This window comes from Acipenser ruthenus, chromosome 1, assembly GCF_902713425.1.
Source record: "Acipenser ruthenus chromosome 1, fAciRut3.2 maternal haplotype, whole genome shotgun sequence".
NCBI classification, from domain to species: domain Eukaryota; kingdom Metazoa; phylum Chordata; class Actinopteri; order Acipenseriformes; family Acipenseridae; genus Acipenser; species Acipenser ruthenus.
Genome location: NC_081189.1, coordinates 20100798 through 20120876, shown reverse-complemented (window position 1 = coordinate 20120876; position 20079 = coordinate 20100798). Strand labels below are relative to the sequence as shown.

At 39.3% G+C, this 20079-nt stretch overlaps 1 protein-coding gene across 9 annotated transcripts in view; it reads right to left on the bottom strand.

Moving 5' to 3' along the window:
• The window catches only part of LOC117973139 (probable E3 ubiquitin-protein ligase HERC1), a 67106-nt gene that overhangs the window by 4546 nt on the left and 42481 nt on the right, over positions 1-20079 (bottom strand). For 5 of the 9 annotated variants that reach the window (XM_059019684.1, XM_059019781.1, XM_059019776.1 and 2 more), the window contains exons 50-75: positions 17210-17459; positions 16589-16802; positions 15837-16099; positions 15534-15649; positions 14969-15090; positions 14307-14522; positions 14012-14142; positions 13582-13781; positions 13304-13412; positions 12711-12851; positions 12309-12410; positions 11960-12133; positions 11399-11683; positions 9595-9660; positions 8739-8864; positions 8180-8318; positions 5223-5404; positions 4429-4584; positions 4120-4242; positions 3878-3980; positions 3089-3258; positions 2869-3007; positions 2545-2714; positions 1837-2009; positions 1298-1463; positions 739-815 (exon numbers count right to left, since the gene is read on the bottom strand). In XM_059019684.1, coding sequence (XP_058875667.1) covers positions 739-815; positions 1298-1463; positions 1837-2009; positions 2545-2714; positions 2869-3007; positions 3089-3258; positions 3878-3980; positions 4120-4242; positions 4429-4584; positions 5223-5404; positions 8180-8318; positions 8739-8864; positions 9595-9660; positions 11399-11683; positions 11960-12133; positions 12309-12410; positions 12711-12851; positions 13304-13412; positions 13582-13781; positions 14012-14142; positions 14307-14522; positions 14969-15090; positions 15534-15649; positions 15837-16099; positions 16589-16802; positions 17210-17459 — 4113 coding nt within the window. The remainder of the gene's footprint in view (positions 1-738; positions 816-1297; positions 1464-1836; positions 2010-2544; positions 2715-2868; positions 3008-3088; positions 3259-3877; positions 3981-4119; positions 4243-4428; positions 4585-5222; positions 5405-8179; positions 8319-8738; positions 8865-9594; positions 9661-11398; positions 11684-11959; positions 12134-12308; positions 12411-12710; positions 12852-13303; positions 13413-13581; positions 13782-14011; positions 14143-14306; positions 14523-14968; positions 15091-15533; positions 15650-15836; positions 16100-16588; positions 16803-17209; positions 17460-20079) is intronic. The other 4 variants (XM_059019782.1, XM_059019797.1, XM_059019733.1 and 1 more) reach the window with 3 other exon arrangements.

Here is a 20079-nt window from a genome sequence, read left to right as displayed (position 1 = left end):
CCTTTCGAATGAGTCAGTGCCTTTAGTTTTTTTTTTTTTTTTGTTTTACACTATTTCATTTGATTTCTCATTTGAGGATATGTTTCAGCAACCAAAAAGGTCACCATTGCATAAGCTTTCTTCTTACACAACAAAGCACATAACATGATCACAGTCATCATTTGGATCCTATCAAATTTGCCCAGAGGTTGTGGGTGCAACACCAACTTTTCCCTTTGTGTATCGTTTTTATTTCCATTGAGAACAGTAGAGACTGTATTACACATACTCAAATTGACATTTGATCTACTTGTCTGTGAATACATTCTAAAACAGACAACTAATTCTCAGGACTGCCTTGAACAACAACTACAGCATGTAACCCACATAAAAACAGGTTTTAAGCCTAGACTAATAATTTTAAATGAACACATCCTTCACTTGTTTTGCCTGCCATAAAAAATATTTAATTAAAAAAACCTAACTTGATGCATTATTCAACACAGCTTTTGACAGTTATTGTGCAGTAGCCATGTGGCTTAGTGATAGCTAATGGTCTTTAGCTGTAGTAGCTGGTTTTACCTTTTTGATCCTCCCACAACAAATGACTTTTTTGGGTTCTCTAGATTCTATTACTTGGTAAAAACCCATGTTCAATATATGCCCACAACACACAGGACAAAGGACTCCACTATGAAACAAGAACAAAACACATCTGCTTTCAATGTGATAATCCGCATGCTGTAGCTCTGCAAGTACCTGTCTGAGTTACTGCCAACATCAGCAGTACTGTTTGGAGTTTGAATGAGCAGATCCACAACACCAGACTCTAATTCCTAAAAAAAAAAAAAAAAAAGAAATATATTTATTAGCATTTCCTTCTCCTTTCTAACAATGTGTATTAATACAAGGTCTTCACGATTCTCTGGCTGATCCTAGGTAAAGTAGAAAATAATCTAACTCCATACTGCCAGGTAACATAATGTGTGTATTACAGAGCATTCGGTAAACATGTTCTTATTAGATAGAAAACAACAAGTAAACATTGACAATGGCTGCATAAAAAAAAAAAAGACAAGTTCATCTCCAAAATGCATTTAGGAAATTCCCTGGTAATATCCAAATGTATAGGAAATTAGCATTACAGAATTTTGTATAATCCTGAAAAGCAAATCACACACAGCTAGTCATTTATTTAAAATTAATGTTACGGCCTTCAATTATTTCCTGACATACCCAACACAATGGCAACTGTCAGTAGAAACACAGTTGTCCAGCTCTGCCTAGTGACACAAGTGTTTCCCAGACCTAGCCTCACCTGACACATCTCTGTGATGGTGTCGTCAAACACTCCGCCCGCATCGTCTGCTCCCTCTCCCACCAGCTTCACCTTCCAGGCTCTGGAGGGCAGCCGCAGCTCTGAGGGATTCAGGTTCACCACCTGTCTGGCGATCTGAACAAAGATGGGCTTGCTGGAGCGGCCCCTTCGTAGAAGAGCATCACAGTGTTAACAATGCTTGTGAGTGTGTGGTACGATATTGAGGTAAAATCACATCATTGTCAAGGCATCTATGGCATTTACTTTCTGTATGGCATCTGCCGACACTTTCCTAAATGCTAGAAATACATGCAATATTTAAAATTTCCTAGAGCTCCATAGCAGCACATGCCCCTCCCCCACAAGGCGTCTGTACTTGAAACTAGAATTTAATTTATGATAATACAACATTGCCTTATAACTATAACACTTAATTTTAAAGCGAGGTGACGGTACATGTGACTAACCACTGGCCTACAAGGTATCTGTTCTCTTAAACCGAAGACACACTGAAAAAGAATGGATTATTATGAAACTACCTGGTGGAAATTCTCTTGACAGTAATCTGAGGCCCATAAGTCTTCCCTTGTATCATTGTCCTTCCAATAGATCTGACCAGGGGCAGGGTGTTCACCTTAGGTGAGAGCAGGCCTCTTAACTGGCCCTGTGCAATCGCAGAGGCTCCTGAACTGTATCGGGAGGCTGAAACCTGCTGGAGGATAATATATACTTCCATTTATTAGACAAGGATTACAAGCCAATGTTTTCACATTTAACTGAACATTGAGGTGGTAAAAACTTCCTCAAAGCATAATGTGTGGTTTCACAGAGACTGATTAAAACTAACCTTACATTAAGGTAAAATGAGGCAGTGGGTCTCATGACACATTATTTATTTGTTTTGTTAGAAAGTGCTTGAAACAAGCTTTAAAATGACACTATACATCCCCCCCCCATAAAGATACATTAGGTCAAGGGTCATCGAAATGGGTTACACTATGGGGTGTGAGTTACACAGCTTCTCTTTACATGCTCATAACATCTACCCTGGAACCCCTTTCTCTGAGTGCTTTAGAAATTGGTCCATTTCAGCCAAAATGACTAGTCCAAGATCAGTACTCAATCATGTTCTGTGAAACCAGACAAAAGTCTTTAACTGACAAGAATATTTTTATAGCACACTGTTTAATAATGGCAATTGTAATTGCATTTGTGAAATTAGCCCAAAATACTGTATAACATGTTACCTGATTCATTGGATTGAGGTTGAGCAGTCTCCAGGACTTGTACATTAAATCAGAGAAGTGGTAAAGGACCCTGAGACGGGCATTTAGATCCTCAGGGTTGCAGTCTTTCAGTGCGTTGTACTGTGGGGGAATGGACTGAGGAAGGCCAAGTTGGAGAGGTGCCATGATGCCTGTAATACAATCAGACTGTTAACGAAATATAAAAAAATTCTGTAGGTCAATCACTTAAGGAATCTTTCTTACTTTGATATTACATTGCTTTTTTGCATTAATGGCAAATACTTCTTTTGATTCTACCAATCAAATCAAAGTTTTAGGTTTGACCTTGGGCCCTGGCAGCTGGAGATGGGGTGGTCCAGGCAGCACTGTGACACCGTCCTGCTGAAATCTGTCTAATGTTCTTCCCTTGCAGGGCAGTCACCAGTGTCGGCTCTTTCACTGGGTTTGAATGGCCGAGGCCAAGCTGAAAATGCAAATAACTCTTAAAAAGACTGCAGTGTATTTGACACTTTTTTTTAACAAATTGATTTGCAATTTACAGTACCTGCCCTTCAGAGTTACACCCCCAAGTATAGACGTCTCCTGTAGAGGACAGAGCCATCATGTGTTCTGATCCAGCCGCAATATCTTCCACAAAGACACTCTCCAGTGCTGGCACAAGTTGTGGATGGTTATGGTTCTTCTGCATTGACTCCGGGAGCCCAATCAGACGCTCTGAGAACAACATTAGTATACTTTGACAGCACATTTTCATGTGGTATAATCCTCAGGTTGATTATTTTGTATACAGGGTTTCTTGTGTCTCCAGCATTAAAATGCTGAACCAGACATTCTAACACGAACAGGCACTATGAAAAATAATTAGATAGCACTCGTGCATCAGATATACTTTTGTGAAGATACTGCTCTAAGGATGCCCTAAAGAGATGCCACATACACCAATAACAAGTGTTTGCTTGCACCAACAGATGGCTGATCTGAGTGTATTCTTTATTGTATATTTGACCAATTAGAACCACGGTCCAGAGAACCCTACTGAAAAACAGCAGGATTGCAAGTTTCTATCTGGCCTATACCAAGTTTCAGGCTGCTTTGTGATTTGTTTTGTTTTGAGTGGTCATAGTAAATCACAAGTGTAAATCAGTGCATCTCCAATCAATTCTGTCAATCAAAACTAGAAGATCTTTATCATTTTATATATATTGTTTGGAATCATGAACCTAAAAGCACAAACATTTCCTACGGACAGGTAAATTGTGGCTTTATGCAATCAGATTGCTAAGAAGATTTATTTTTAATTATTATTATTATTATTATTATTATTATTATTAACCTTGTCCAAAAGTGTACACATGCCCATCCTTCAAAAGTGCAATTGAGAACTGGGTTCCACAAGCCACTTTCTTTATTCCTTTGTTGCACAGCTGTTCCACCTTCTAAAGAAACAAAACAAAAACAGATACATCAATCAGACGACTATTGTTAGAAAGAAAATGCTACTTTTTCAATTTAACACAAAGTACAACTAACTGAAAAACAAAAACTCCCTAGTCACTTTAGAATGCCCCCTGTTACCTGTGGATAGCACTTGACAGTGCAAGACCCTGTGCCTAGCTTCCCATAATCCCCATCTCCAAACGCCCAGACTGTCATACCATCAGAGGACACTACCAGTGTATGATTTAAACCACAGGACACCTGCAGACAAAAGAACAGGAGAGTGTACTGTACATCTGAAAATAATAAAATGATTGCATTAAAGAATACGACTAAAACTATGTAAAACTACTGTGTTGTGTTCCCAAACTTAAATATAAATCTAATTGAAATTAGAGAGAAAAAAAAAAAAAGAGAGGCTTGGTTCAGTAATAAAACCATGCTTACCTGTCCTATGACGTGACCTTCCAGGGACACAACTCTCTCTGGTAACATTTTGTTAGACGTTGATCTTTGTCCTAAACGGCCATAGTCTCCACTCCCGAATGTGAACAGTTTGCCATCAGTAGTCACCACTGCCGAGTGCTTAAAACCACAAGCGAGCTGGGGAGACATAAAAGAAGGAGCTTGACTTATATTTCCAATGATCTGACATTATGTTAACTGTGTAAGTCATTTTAATAAACTGAATGTTTTACCCAGGGCCCAAAGATAGATTTTGTATCCTAACCTTAGCTTAGTCCTATAAAACAAATATAATAATAATAAAAAGATGAGAAGCACAGCACTACATCATGTAAAGCAGGGGTGTCCAATCACAGTCCTGGAGGGCCATTCCACTCCAGGTTTAGCAGGTAACATTATGTAATTAACTGCTTCAGGGTCTGAATGAAGGTTTAATTGGTCCAATTAAACAATTTAGAACAGGATTGGAACGACAACCGGGACTGGAAGGGCTAACTTTGGCCATCCCTGATGTAAAGCTTCTTTAAAAAGTGAAATATAAGCTTGAGACTGAACTTGTGGAAGTAAATTATTACAGTTGGACATAATCAAATCAAAATACTCATCATTGATTATATTTTTTGGACCAGGAACGGACAAATGAAATCGTTAATTTTGATAAACACTATTTCTAACATGTGGATGCATCCATACTAGTAGGTAACACTCTGAGTAAGTGTTGAATATTAATTTCCTACTCTCGCTGGTGAACTTCCAGTCCTGACTCATCATCTCACCTGCACCACCTCCTCCCCCCGCAGGGCCTCAATCTGTTTGGGTCGTCTCTGCCTTTCGCTGTTACCATGTCCGAGTTTCCCATAATCCCCATCCCCCCAGCTGAAGACTTCGCCGCTTTCGGACACGGCTAGGGAGTGCCCGTCAGACCCACAGGACGTCACCAGCTGAGTCACCACATAGCCTGGTATACAGGAGGGAAAGTAGCAAGGCTTAGCATGGCCAACAAAGTCTGTAAGCCACTCAAATTAAATACAGAGTGCAGAAAGTAACTATTATTTGAAAATATTTAAATATGAGTAAAGTAGTTGAAATACATTGAAATACTTTAAACTAATATGTAACTGTAGCATACAGCAGCCTAATTATTACCCTGCATTCTAAGCAGGTTAAGCCTTGTCCTTGTTAACCACTCAGTTATCTTTTGGAAACTATTTCAATTATATTTAATTTGATCAATTCACTGAAATATATGAAAACAATAAAATATCTTTAACCACTAGTTTAATGGCCTGTTTTGAAGTTATTGAATTGAATATGTTTAGCATTTTCTTCATTAGAAGTCCTCCTCAACCACCATGTGGTAATTGCAAGACTTGGTACATAATTATACATGTAGGGTAATAATTAGGTTTTAGTTTTTGATTATTCATTAACTAGTTGGGAATAGTTGAAGATTATATATATTTGTTTTCAAAATAACACATATATTTAAATATTTTCAAGTAGTATTTGACTTTGTGCAATTAATATTTGAATATTTAAAAACAAAATGGATTCATTCGAGCGTATATATTTAAATATTTCAACTTTTTGAAATAGTTGGTGTTTACAAATAAAATATCAAATCCAACTATATTTGTCCCAGGTCTGTTGGTTACGTGTTTGGGGATTTCAATATGGCTCATGATTCAGTTTCCATCTTGTAAAGATGAGGCCAGTCAGTCCAGATGACAATATAAATAAATACATTTTTTCTTATGGGTTCTCGTGTTCTGAACCCCAGTTATTGCTTTAATAATCTCAAAGCTACTGTAACACCCCTGAGGCTTGATCCCCTAAAATAATTCTATAGCCCTGCACACAGCACATCAGTGTAGTACACTGTGTGCAAAGCTGATAAAGTAATTCATTAAAAATCGGAAAATGTCTTCAACATTTTACTTTAAGTTCATTTGTTGACACAAAGGATATTTGTGCATCTAGAACTGTATATGAATTACAGTACTTAAGTAAGTAATGTCAAATGACATTTTTCACAATGGTTTTTAGCGTCCTCTTCTCTTTGCCATCATTCCGAGCGGTTCTTTCTGCAATAACTCAGAAGTTGCTCTTCGGTTCTAATTGCCAGCCAATGGCATATGTAACACAGACTATAACCAAACAAGTGTTTTTGTGTTAGTAAGTGCCACCGTCATCTAGTGAACACCTATGAGACTACTTTAAAATGTAGTACTTAAAAGCAGAAAAACAGTCCTGAAGAATATACACCAGCCTTTTCAGCTAAAACTTCTAACCTACTTGGCAGGATTCAGACTATTCAAGGTAAATGATTTACAAAATGTGTTAATATTAAAACCAAAACAAAACCTCAAACGCCACAAATGTTTTAAGCATTAACTTCACCATGCTAGGTGGTCCAGGCAGCAATATAAAAACTGTGTCAATGTGGGGATACCATGCACAGCTAGCATTATTTTTTTTTAGACACATTTTTAGAGCTGTCTTTGCTAGGGTGAGCATCTGCTGCAGTTCTATTATAGGTCAAATTACTATCTGAATAATTTCACAATCTTCTCAGTTACACACACTGTCTAAGTCTGTGAGAGTTGGGAACACAACTATAAGTGGTTGAATCTGAAAAGGCCACATGGCTAGTGCTTAATGAGATTACAAAACAAGGAGGAGATTTCTTATTACTAAACAATAACCTTTTGTTTAATAAAATAATCCTGTTGGGAAGTAAACCATTTGAGCAAACGTGATAGTGAACTGAAATTAGACATTTCAACAGCACAATAAAAGCATTAACTACAGTTAAACATCCTAGCAATCAATACACAGTACTGTTTTATAGATTTTAAATATTCTGACCACAGACATTGTGTCGTCAGGAGAGGAGAGGATTCAGGTAAGCTTGTCCCCCTCACACTCAATGAGTGCCTGTCATATATGTATAAACCACGACGGGCTGTGCGGTTCCCATGAGTCATGTGATGATGTTTAACCAATCAGAGGTTGTTATTTTTCCAAGCCATGTTTTTTTATATATATATATATATATATATATATATATATATATATATATATATATATATATATATATATATATATATATACACACACACACATACATATAATATCTTACCTAACTTTCTGTGTGTGAAGCTGTACTTTGTGAACTCTGCTTCCACTATGTTAACTAATAATATCTAAACACTATCAATTTATTGGCATGTGTTCTAATGTTGTTTCAGACACAGAACATATGCAAGGTCAATCAATTCCTTGTTCTGGCGTCATCCGGGCTGGTTGAGTATATAACATTCCCACAATTGCAGCTAGGCTCCAGTGTTAGCCTTTGCTGATCCGTACAAACCTGACTACCTCCCTAAGGAGGAATTGGGTCAGGTATTAACACTACATAAATAATGCATCATTATGGATTGAAAAACATAACTGGGAGTAAAATGAATTGCAAGCACTTGGTTTCAACATGTGTTGATAGTGCTTTATTTAGGTAGTGTGGATAGGGTGAAATCAAGATTCTTGGCCCTGAACAAATAGAGGCTGATTATTTGTATTTAATTTGCCTACGTTAAGACAACTGTTAGCTTGACTTCTATTGTACTGTACATATTTTAAAAAAAGAGTCAGTATATATTAAAAAAACGTCTGCAACCTTGTGCTGAACTCCAGTTGTGTGCGAAACCTCCTCCTCTATTTCAGGCTCACTTACCCTGCAGTGCGGAGATGACAGTGGGAGTGTACAGATCATCCGAGTTTCCTTGGCCAAGTCTCCCGTAACTGCCCTCCCCGATGGCTAGGACTGTCCCATTGGCCTGAACTAGGAACGTGCAGTTCTGTCCGCACACAACCTGAATGAGGCAAGCCAAGCCAAATGACATACAATTAGGAATCTGCAGGACAGACATTCAAGTTACACAACTGACAATAAATTAAGATGCATTATATTGGCTTCATTTCTTGTTGGCAATACAAAAGTTAGTTTAACCCCATGTAAAAAAAAATATCAAAAAATATCGACTTAGATTATGAAACTAGGACATATGTTATAGTTGAAATCTGTGTGGGGGACATGCAAAGTAAAAGTCTTCTTAAATGAAAGCTAAAGGGGAGTTCCACTTTGTTCTACTAGAAATGTGGCCCAACACGACTATCCAGCCTCTGCTGATATTAACTAGATTGTAATGAAATATGCAACACTGTAATGCTATGCACTGATGTCATTTCTTAATCTAAATGCATCTTTAGGACACATATCTGGTGCTCAATACCTGCTGTGCCTGGGATAGGGAGGGAGCGAGTGTCGGTACCAGCAGGTTGCTTCCTGCATCTGCCAGCTGCCCATGACGACCTCCTCCCCAGAGGAACACTTCACTCTTCCCCCCTAGCTGCCAGTCCTGTACAAGAAAAAAGCATTTACCAAATCTGCCTCATATACTGATGTTCCACAGTGCGGGTGCAACTTTTTTTCTCCAAATTAGCATGAGTGAAACTGAACAAATAAAAGCAGGTGGTTGTCACCATTTCCCATTGACTAAAAGTGAAGTTTTTTTTTTTTTTTAATAAAAAACAACAAATATGAAATCACGAGTATCCTGGTGCATACATCCTGTGACTTAAAGAATATAAACACTCAATGTTGTGATTTGACAAATTATTGTTTTAAAGTGTTAAGATGAAATATTTCATATAAAAGTATTACATGCAAGTTGACCGCTGCGTAGCTGTCTTGGCTAAAACTTGCACAGAATTTTTAAAGTTATAAACCCAAATTTCAAACTAATATGAGAATCTGGTGTTTAGGCTTACAGTAAAACAGTTAACATTTTATAAGAAGTGGAACCTCATACAACCTACTGTACAGAGTAGACAAAGGTGTTAAAAAACAAACAAAACCATAAACCAGAATATGTAACCTACACATAAGACATTAAAAAACAGAGACCGTGGAACAATTGGTCAAATTCAGGTCAACGGCTTCTAAGATATAGCTTTTAATAGCATACAACATGGGAAAATAAACAGTGCATCAAGCTGATTTAAAAGATGCTTTGCTGTATATGTCATCATTATCAAAACTGGTAGTAAAAGCCAATAGATAAATGTAGCGTGTATAGAGACACTTACTTCTGGTCTGGCTGTGGCCCAGGACATCAGTTGTTCATCCATCATGATGCTCCATTTACTGTTATCCTGAAAGGGATTAAAACACCTAACTAGATCACATAAGCATGACAAGTCCTCACTTTAGCAGTGTACCTTCACACGACTGTTACTCTGAGAAGCAAACAGCTATTATATAACTAAAGCACTAACTTCATATGTACAGACACAACCGGTAACTGGTTCCTTAAATGAAAAGAAAACATAAGAAAAGCAGGGTAGTTCAAGGGGAACTTTTTCTGGGTTTAATAGCTTGCATTATGTGAAGAAAAAAAAACAGTGATGGATTATTTACACAGACATTTACTCACTAAACCTTTGTTACACTTATTAAAATTAAAATGCCAGTATATTGGTGTATACAGTATAAGTTGATAACAAAGTTGTCAGACCCCTCTGTAATGTAAAATTAAAATGGAGAGAGAGGACTGCAGCCAAATGTATACAAATTGAAGGACTAAAGAAGAATATGTGTTAAGTTCAACAGTTACTGTAGTTTACATAATGTGGATTTTACTGGCCAGCCTATTAATGCACTTTCTAAACGCGACAACATCAGTCAACTGTGCTTACATCAAAGTCAACATCACTATTAAATTAACCTCTTTAAATCTGACCTCCTTTTCTTTCCCTCCCCCTCCCCCTCCTCTGATATCTCTATCTCTGTTCCTCTGGAATCTACCACACTCTCTCCCTCTTCCTCCGCTAAGAACCTCGGAGTCACCCTGGACCCCTGCCTCTCTTATTCCCAGCACATCTCCACTCTGGCACGCACTTGCCGATTCTTCTTGAGCAACATCCGAAGAATCCGACCCTTCCTCACAAACTACGCTACCCAGCTCCTGGTCCAGGCCCTGGTACTCTCCCGCCTAGACTACTGCAACTCCCTCCTGGCTGGCCTCCCTGCGTCCGCCACCCGTCCGCTCCAGCTCATCCAGAACTCCACTGCCCGCCTGGTGTTCTCTCTGCCTCGCTTCGCTCACGCTACTCCACTACTCCGCTTGCTCCACTGGCTCCCGATCACAGCTCGCATCCAGTTCAAGACTCTTGTACTAGCCTACAGATGCCTTGACCAGACTGCACCCAGCTACCTCCAGACCCTCATCTCCCTACACCCCCACTCGACCTCTCCGCTCCACCTGCACTAGAAGACTGGCTCTACCTCCGCTACGCTCCCCTGCCTCCAGAGCCCGCTCCTTCTCCACCCTTGCTCCGCAGTGGTGGAATGACCTTCCTACAGATGTCAGGACTGCCCAGTCCCTGACCACATTCCGGTGCCTCCTTAAGACTCACCTCTTCAAACAGCACCTGTAGAACTCCTCTGTTTGTATCCTGGGACACTATCACCCTTCATTTAAATGTGCTTTATTTTGCTCTTATCTGCCCCTATCTGCCCCCTATTTTACTGCATTTAATCCTGTACTTCAGAATACTGTAATCTGCCAAGTGTTTAACCTGTAGTATTTTGTATTTAATCATATCCTGATGTAACTATCACTATTATCTGCTGTATTATTGAATTGTGGTTTGTTACACTTGTACTTTGCTTGAACAAAAGTTATTGTATTTCTTGCTCTTATTGTATTACTTGTATTGTAACACTTAATGTATTTGCTTACGATTGTAAGTCGCCCTGGATAAGGGCGTCTGCTAAGAAATAAATAATAATAATAATAATAATAATAATAATAATAATAATAATAATAATAATAATAATAATAATAATAAATTAGAGCCCTTCAACATGTTAGCAATGAAATCAACCTACCAGGGGTTTGGGGATTTCAGAGTCACCAACTGGTCTTAGATCAGGAACACGGAATGATTCTGGGAAGGCAGTTCCTTTGGCAAATGCTTCGGCACTCTTGACAGTAGTGGAGAAAGCTGCGAGCCAGCCCCATTCTGTGGCGCTCAGGTCCAGGTTGCAGTTTGCATGGTGAGGGGCAGCAGGGGCTCTGCAAAGCAGCTGCTCCAGAGAAAGCCCCACCGCCAAGGAGGCCAGGCTCTGGAGAAAGGCACTGTGGACAAGCTGATCACCAGCAGTCATGTGGCACTAAGTAAAAGGGGGAAAAACGAGGCAACTTTACACTGCTAGACAATCAAATGTGTGCACGTCACACCACTAACTGTCTATGCAATTGTGATTAATGGTATGACTGCTAAGAGTAATGAGTTAAAAACACTGACATTCACTGAATAACTGTATACCATTTGTACTACTTCTCAGCATATGCACAACTTTGCTGTAGAAAGAATACCCTGCAAACAAGGCAATATATATATATAGTAAGTTGGAGAGCATTTTTTGGTTTGCTGCTGACTGAATTACCTTTTCATAGTTGTATTGTTCCTGCAGGAGAAGGGGTAGTCTCTCTAAAAACACCGTCATGCAGGGGGCCTTGTTCAGCCCCACGATGCCCTGAGCACGGAGGACCATGCGGCAGGAGGCCAGAACGTGGTTGTGAGAGATCCAGTCGGGGGTGCAGCGGATCAGCAGCACGTCCTGTGGATAACAGAAGCATCACAGTAAGGGTTCAGATACATGCATTGTAATGTTTATAAAAGTATAAAAAAAGTTTCATACCAGTTTATGAACACAAAGAAAATTACTTTAGCTTATTGTCTTCTATCTTACAATCAATAATTTAGCAGGTTTGGGTGCTTAAACAGGGACTGACCTTTGACCTTCCAGAGCATGCTGCAACACCAACATCTGGAATCCAGGCAGTGCTGACCACAGAGCCCAAGCCAGTTACAACTGTCTGCAGTACTGATCCATCCTGATTGTGGGGCAGGGATGAAAAAAAGAAAATGACCAATGATGGCCTTTGTAGCTCTTTATAGAGGCTGACATAGGCTGGGGAAGGAGATGCTGTAGCTAAAGCAGCTAATATTGTATAATACACAGTGATTCAGATTTAGAGTTTATCAAACACAGTCTTTTACACTTAAATATGGCACGTACATTCCAGCACCAAATATCTATGACGTGAATTTGTAAACAAGATAACCAAGTCCCGCCTAATTGGAACAAGTGTTCACTTTTAACAATACATTTTTCGTTTTTGTTTTCAACATACCCGAAGGGACCAGATATTGAGGAGGCCTCCCAATCCTCCAGAGAGTAAAGCCATCCCATTGGGACTGAAGGACACTGACTTCACAGCTGTGATGTGACCATTCAGTCTGAAGACACACTTTGCACTGCTCCGCTGCTGGTACTAAACAGAAGTAAGCAATATCATTGTTTGTTAAAAACCCTTGTTTAGTAAATATAAAAACAGCAACAACAACTTTTAAGAGAGAACATTTTTCACTGTACAAATTGCAGATTTCTAACTGATTTTCATTACATGAGAGTAGCTGTTATTTACTTCATGCTAATATTGGGCTCTGCTTCACTGTAATATATGCACCTTCAGTGCTTTTCCTCCACCAGGTAACGTGTACTTCCTACTGGCTCGGTGTTGATGTCTGAAGTGTGATGCTGGCTCCAGGGATCAGTCTATTTGCCTCCCTTTGTGCAGCAGCACACACAACGGCGGTGATGCTGGCCCCAGGGATTAACCAAAGTGAAGCCTCCCTAGCGCCTCAGCATGAAATCATATAGAACTGAAAAAATATATCTATTTTGGAACAACTGACGACAAAAATGAATGTTGATGTATTTTACCTCTATGATCCTCCCTCTGTTCTGAGCGGTGTTTAAAAAGTTAGGTAGTGATACAGCAGTGCCACCTTGTGGTACAGTCCACACATATAGAAGGCCATTCTGACACCCTCTGTAAAAACAAACACAAAACGTGGCATCATTCAAATAAAATAAATGAATCAATAAAAATAGGCACAGATTATTAAGGTTCCTCAACTAGCCTGACATAACACAATGTACATATCAAAGGAATATTAAATAGGAAAGGTGGCATTCTGTTTCGTATGCTTTGTACTTACACAGCCAGCATCAGTCTGGGGTCAGAGCCAGTGCCAGGCAGTGGGCACCACACAGCAGCATTAACTTGGGCAGTGTGAAACAGGGAGTGCACAGTAAGCCAGGTACTTCCCACCCGGCCCCAGATCTTCACCATATCAGCTCTGGCCATTGAGAGCAGCAGGTGGCCTGTGGGGTCCCATTTCAGGTCAGATACGCTCTCCTGAGAAAAATAATTATAAATTATAGAGGTTAACCTAGGAGGCAACTGAAGTCCAAAGTGGCAAAATGTACTATTTATATTAAACATTTATATATTTTTTACTACTGGTAAATAATATAGCTTAACAATACAGGTTAGTTATATTTCACAACAAAGCCTTGTACAAGTCCCCCCCCCCCCCCGCCCATAATTGAATGACAGATATTTCTTCCCGCTGGGGTATTTCTTACAGGAAAGGCAGACAGTATGAGCGGGCTCTCTGTGTCATAGGGCTCTGTGGTGGAGATCAAAATCTTTCCATCTGGGTATCCAACTGCAAAAGCCTTATCCAGACTGTGCCAGGCAATACACTGAACAGCTGCTGTGAATACAGGAAATCAGGAGTAGTGTGTTAGATATGGTTAAGGCTCATGGACCAAACAAAAAATAAATGTAGGAATGTATATGCTTCCTCAATGTAACTGAACCCAGGACACACAATTCATCATTGTTGTTTTTACTGTACTAAATGTTTCAGTGACGCACCATTATTCCTTTGGCAATGAGTCAGTTCAATGTGTTCAATGTGAAACGTCTCTGTGATCTCTATCCAGCACAGGGATCCATCCAGTCTGCCGACAAGCAGATTCTCAGCAGATCCACCCTTGGTTGCAGCTCCCTGGCTGGGGTACGGCATGCGATTATCCACCCATGAGATGGCTGTCACCCACGAGGGCTGCCTCTCCACATGACACTGTGAACCTGACAACAAAAAATACACAAAAATGTTTCTCTCACGATCATTAGCACCACTGACTATATATTATTCAAGATTCTCAATGCATGAAATCATGGCATTAATGTGATCCATTTTTTTATATTCATTTTACCACAGTTCTACCAAATGAAATGCCCAATTTCCTTGTTGCTTTACTGCTGCAACCCACTTATTGATCAGGAGGAATTCAGATCATGGGGAACTTCCTTCATGCCAATCGTTTTTTTTTTTAAGCAGCAAATGTTTTCAGCTACTGAAGCTGTGGGGTGAGGCCCAGTAGGGGTTGCTGAAGTGTGATGAGGTGAACAATCCCAAGCTGAGTTTCCTTCATAACCCACAAGATCTTAAGGGCCACGTGAGCCCCTAGCCCAGACCAACAACGTTGTGAACAGGATTCAGATACAGAACCATTTGAACAAAGATCTCTTACCATTTACTGTCCAGATGTTGACCAGCTTCTCTTGGAAAACAGCAAGAAACGTCCCACCAGCACTCCAGTAAACTGAAGACATTTCAATCCCCATGCTGCTGTCTGGGCCGGAGTTCTCCATGCTATTAGGGATCAAGCAACACAAATTGAGCTGATATTACCACAGGTGCTTTCTCCTAATTTATTATTAAGTCTTAGAGCAGGGTTCCCCAAACTGTTCAGCTGTATCAGGCACTGCAGCCCACTATTAGCACTTCTTAAGAAAAATGACAAATGAAAAACATGTTAAAATCTGTAACACTGTAAATAAAGTTAATCTAAATTGTTATTTTTTCATTTGAATCTTATTTTTTTAATTTTCATTAGTAATACATAGAAAGTCGTTGCTTCCGCGGCCCACTCGGGACTGCGTCGCGGCTCACCTTTGGGCCGCAGACCACAGTCTGGGAACGCCTGTCTTAGAGGATGTAGAAATAACACTGCTTTTTTCTGTTCAAAAAGGTAATAACCAAGGATTTTCTATCGTGCACAGTAAGGTGCTAAATTCAAGCAATTTTTTCCCTACCTAATGCTGCACTGCAATTCCCCAGTAGTCTTGGTGATGCTCCACAGTCGCATAGTTCCATCCTGGGCACCAGTGGCAAGCAAGCCCTTTTCACTGCACCAACTGCAACTTGTGACCTGGGTCAATACAAAGCAGTTTAGAGTGGTGTAAATGTAGTTGAATTATAAATCCCTACTACTTGTGATCTTGGGTATTTCTACTACCAGTACATGTCTAAAACTAAAACTGATTGGAAAGAAATTAGAATACCAATAGTGTTTCTGAAATACAACTGGGAGACTACTACAGTATGTATCTCCTTACCCTGTTGTGATGTGCTTCTAGTTTTGTTGTTGGGCACTTTCGCAGGTCCCCTGCCATGTCTGTGTAAGTCTGGGGTCTGATGGGATTGTCTCTCTCTGATGCAGCCAGAGCCTGCACAAGTTGCTGAGCAGCCCACTGCCTGTTTGTGTTGGTAAGTCTTGCGGACAGGCAGCATGCTGCCAGTGCATTGGCCAGCTCCAGAGGCCCAACACGTACAGCTGAGTGTGGCACAAACGTACCTAGACCCACAGGGCTACCAGCATCTACAAAACAAGTAAACAGTTAAAAATTAAAATAAATAGCTGGCATCATTGTTAAAACCAATTTAAAAAAACTAAAAGCTAATAACCAGAGTAACCCAAATGCAATATTTCCATTGGAAAACAGCTACAACCACAACTGGGTGGTAAAGTACTCGTTCACAAAGCGAGTCAGGATCTGTGGGATTTTAAACCACAAGTCCCTGGCTCCCTGTCCTCAACTCTAACCATTGGACTTGATGTACAATGTCACTTAAACGAGCTTCTGAGGCAGGTTCTAGGCAGGGGTAAGTTAGGAGGTACATCACATTATATCTCATATCAAAGTTTAAAATATAAAAAAGTAATACGAAATATATTGGTTTGAGACATTTTCATTTAGTTTTAATAATCTGTTGTGAGCTGTATGGGAATTACATTGCAGGGTATAAGGTTTATAAGAGTTTATTTATATTAAATTTGCAATTAATGTCTGATTTCCCAACCTCTCACCCTTAAGCTCTGTGTCTGCTCTCTCTGGGATTTGTCGGTGGCGGATACCCTTCTGTGTAAGCAGCGAGACCAGGGTTTGAGTTACCAGGAACATTGGGGAGGTCACCTCTTTGGTCTCTTTTGCTGGTCCTTTAAATGTAGAAAAGTGTTGTTTTTTCTGCTGTGGGTCACTGATGGCTCCAGTATTCATTCCTGTTGCTGCAGCAATCAAGTCCTGAACAAAGTCAAGGTAAATAAGAAAAGTACAGTAATTTATTAAATACAGAGAATTCATGAGGTGGTGGTGGCAGGCAGCAGTGGATGTGTTATATAGTTCAACTACAGTTATTTAACAGTAATTAATACGTGTTTGTTACTAGGAACGAATTATCAACATGGCAATGGTAAATTCTTCCATTAGCAGGTAATGACAAATCCTATTAAATCATGTTGTCAAAAATTCAATTACATAATTGTGTGATCAAATAGGTACAAACCGGTGAACACCAAGCAAGTGTCTAAACCACTGCTCAAAAGAGCCAGGCTCATTTGCACAAGCATAGTCTTTAACTTCAATGACAGGGGTTGAATCAGGAAAACAACAGTACATCACAGAAGAGATGAATTAATGTCTGTTGCTACCTGGGTGCAGATGTCTACCAGCTCCCGGTAAGCTGAGGGACTGCTTGATACCAGGCAGCCAATGGCTGAGCTCAGGAAGGTGAGGAAGATGGAGCCTGCCTTCTCTGCACTGGTGCCTCTTCCAAATCCAAGCCCTTCAATGGTTGTGTGAACTCTTCCTGCTGCAGCCAGGCACATTAACCGAACCAGGATACGAATGTCAGCGAGGCCCAGGGCTTCCAGACCACTAGACTGGCTACACACTGAGCCACTGGAGATAGAAAAGGAGGGGGAGAGGACATAAGGCATAATGCAAAAGCAGACCATCTACTTCATTAATCCGAAATCATTAAAAAGGCAACAATTCTCAGAATATCACAATATGCTCCCTAAAGAACACATTTTTTGGGCATGAAATGTCAGTTCAGAACAACAACAATAACTGTTACCTTAACTAATATATCGTTTTCTTGTTGTTTAGATTCACTTTGTGTAATTTTCTATTTCAGTCATTCATCCCAGTGACTTTTTAAAACATAGAAGTTTAAAGCACCCCCATGGTTTTAATAGAGCTCTCACAATTATGTCTAACCTCTAAATACACCTGGTACACCACAGTGTAACCATTAACCTCTCCCCTTTATAAATTTAAGTCATGTAGTGCAGTGGTGTGCAAAGTAGGGGGGCGCAGAGAGGCAGTAAGGGGAACTATGACTAAAGGGGCAGTTCTGTTAAAATATATATATATATATATATATATATATATATATATATATATATATATATATATATATATATATACACACATACAGTATATATTTTTAAAAGGATAGAACAGCAAGTGTGTCAGTGAAACTGCAGTGAACAGAGCTGAAATGGCGACTTCCATGTATGCTAATTACTCTATACTCTATATTACTCATACTCTATTTCTTTGTAACAGGGGTGGAAAGTAACTAAGTAGAAATACTTTGTTGCACTGCTTAAGTATTTGTTTTCGGGATCTGTACTTTATTAAGTACTTTATTTTTGGGATACTTGTACTGTTACTCAAGTACGTTTGTATAGAAAATATTGTACTTTTTACTCCACTGCATTTCCCAGAAGCATCTTGTTACTCGTTCTTTCAGCACACTGACTCTTGCGCTGGCCAGGATTCTGATTGGGTAAAGCAGAGCCGCATGCTCAGTGTCTGCTTGCTTTGATGATGACATAGTATGTTTGAAAACAGGATTTCACATTTGATCCTAGAATTGTTTCATGAATTGTGTTTTATTCATGGATAAAGGTTGTGACTAAAATTTAAATTCCTGATTTGAGATTTAAATTAAGCATTTGAGCCTGAAGGAGTGGGCTTAATCGTGTGGCAATGTCCGTTTCATGCAGTTACATGCCCGAACTGAAGGTGAGAAGGCTCCTGAGGGCTCAAACGCTATTAGAATATGGATACGTTAAACAAAATTTAAATTACATTTTTCTAATAGTTTTATCCTGATTTCATGAATAACTAGTTTGTTTGTGTTGCTAAGCGTTTCCTCAGTATTCCATGAGTAATGTGGTTTTCTCAAAAAACATCCGTGGTCTGTTCAGGCTCTCTGGTTTAATACAAGTGGTGGACCCTGTAGGCTACTTCCAGTTGCGGTGTAAATAACAGTTTAATACAGTACTGGACTTAATTAAAATATTCTACTTGCATGCAGCTGTTCGTACCCTGTTTTGTGAAGCGTTTGTTATCGATAACTTTTTTTTTTTTTTTTTTTTTTTTTTAAATACGATTTGAATGCATATTTGTACAGCTAGCTAAATATCAGTATTTACTGTTTGTGCTATTGGTAATCGTGCTGTTGTGTTCATAAAGTTTAGTCCAAGTGCTGTCAGAGAACAGGTACCATGTCTGTGTTGCTGGTGATCCGTTAAAATAAAGTTATTGAATGTCAGTCTGCATCCATTTGTTTTACAACTTGTGAATAAAAACATAGAGTAGTTGCTATAGCCGCTGATTAACAGTAAGTTTGAGTTTAAAAAAAAAAAAAAAAAAAAATTGCTATTGTAAATTTAAATCGATACAGTAAGGACAGCTAGGAAGTAGACATTGACAGACTGTGTTCAGAGTGTGTGTACAATAAGAATAGAGATTTTCTTCCATCAAGCAGGAGAAGGTAAATGATATCAGAAGGGAATACATACTGTAGGTCTGCAGGACGTTTTTTTGTTTTTTTTTCAGGTGGCTACTTTTTACTTCTGATGCTTGAGTACTCTTAAGAACATAAGAACATAGGAAAGTTTACAAACGAGGAGGAGGCCATTCAGCCCATCTTGCTTGTTTGGTTGTTAGTAGCTTATTGATCCTAGAATCTCATCAAGCAACTTCTTGAAGGATCCCTGGGTGTCAGCTTCAAATCCAGGGTGTCAGCTTCAGATACTTTTGTACTTTTACCAGGTAGTTTACTAGAAGGATACTTTGACTTTTACTTAATTACTTCGCCCCCCCCCCCCCCCCCCAAGTAACAGTATTTTTACTCAAGTAACACGTTTGAATATTTTTTCCACCCATGCTTTGCATTTTATTTATTTTATTTAATCTCCACAAAAGGAGACAGTCTCTTCTTTCATGACTTGCTACAGTTGTCTTTTTTTTTGTACTCGTGCTGTATTCGTGACATTCGCTTCGCTCCCGGTGTGCATACTCTATTTTGTGAAAACCCAGATTTATTGTTTTAGATTTAATTGCTGAACAATAATGTTTTTCAGACTTCTGTTAGGTAAATGTTGAATCGCCAAGTTATATAAAAAAAAATAAAATAAAAAAAAATTAAGTTAAATGTATTTTTTCACAGATTTTTATTTGTTCGAAATGTCAGCTAAATGTTCACTTGCTAAGTGTAAAAAAA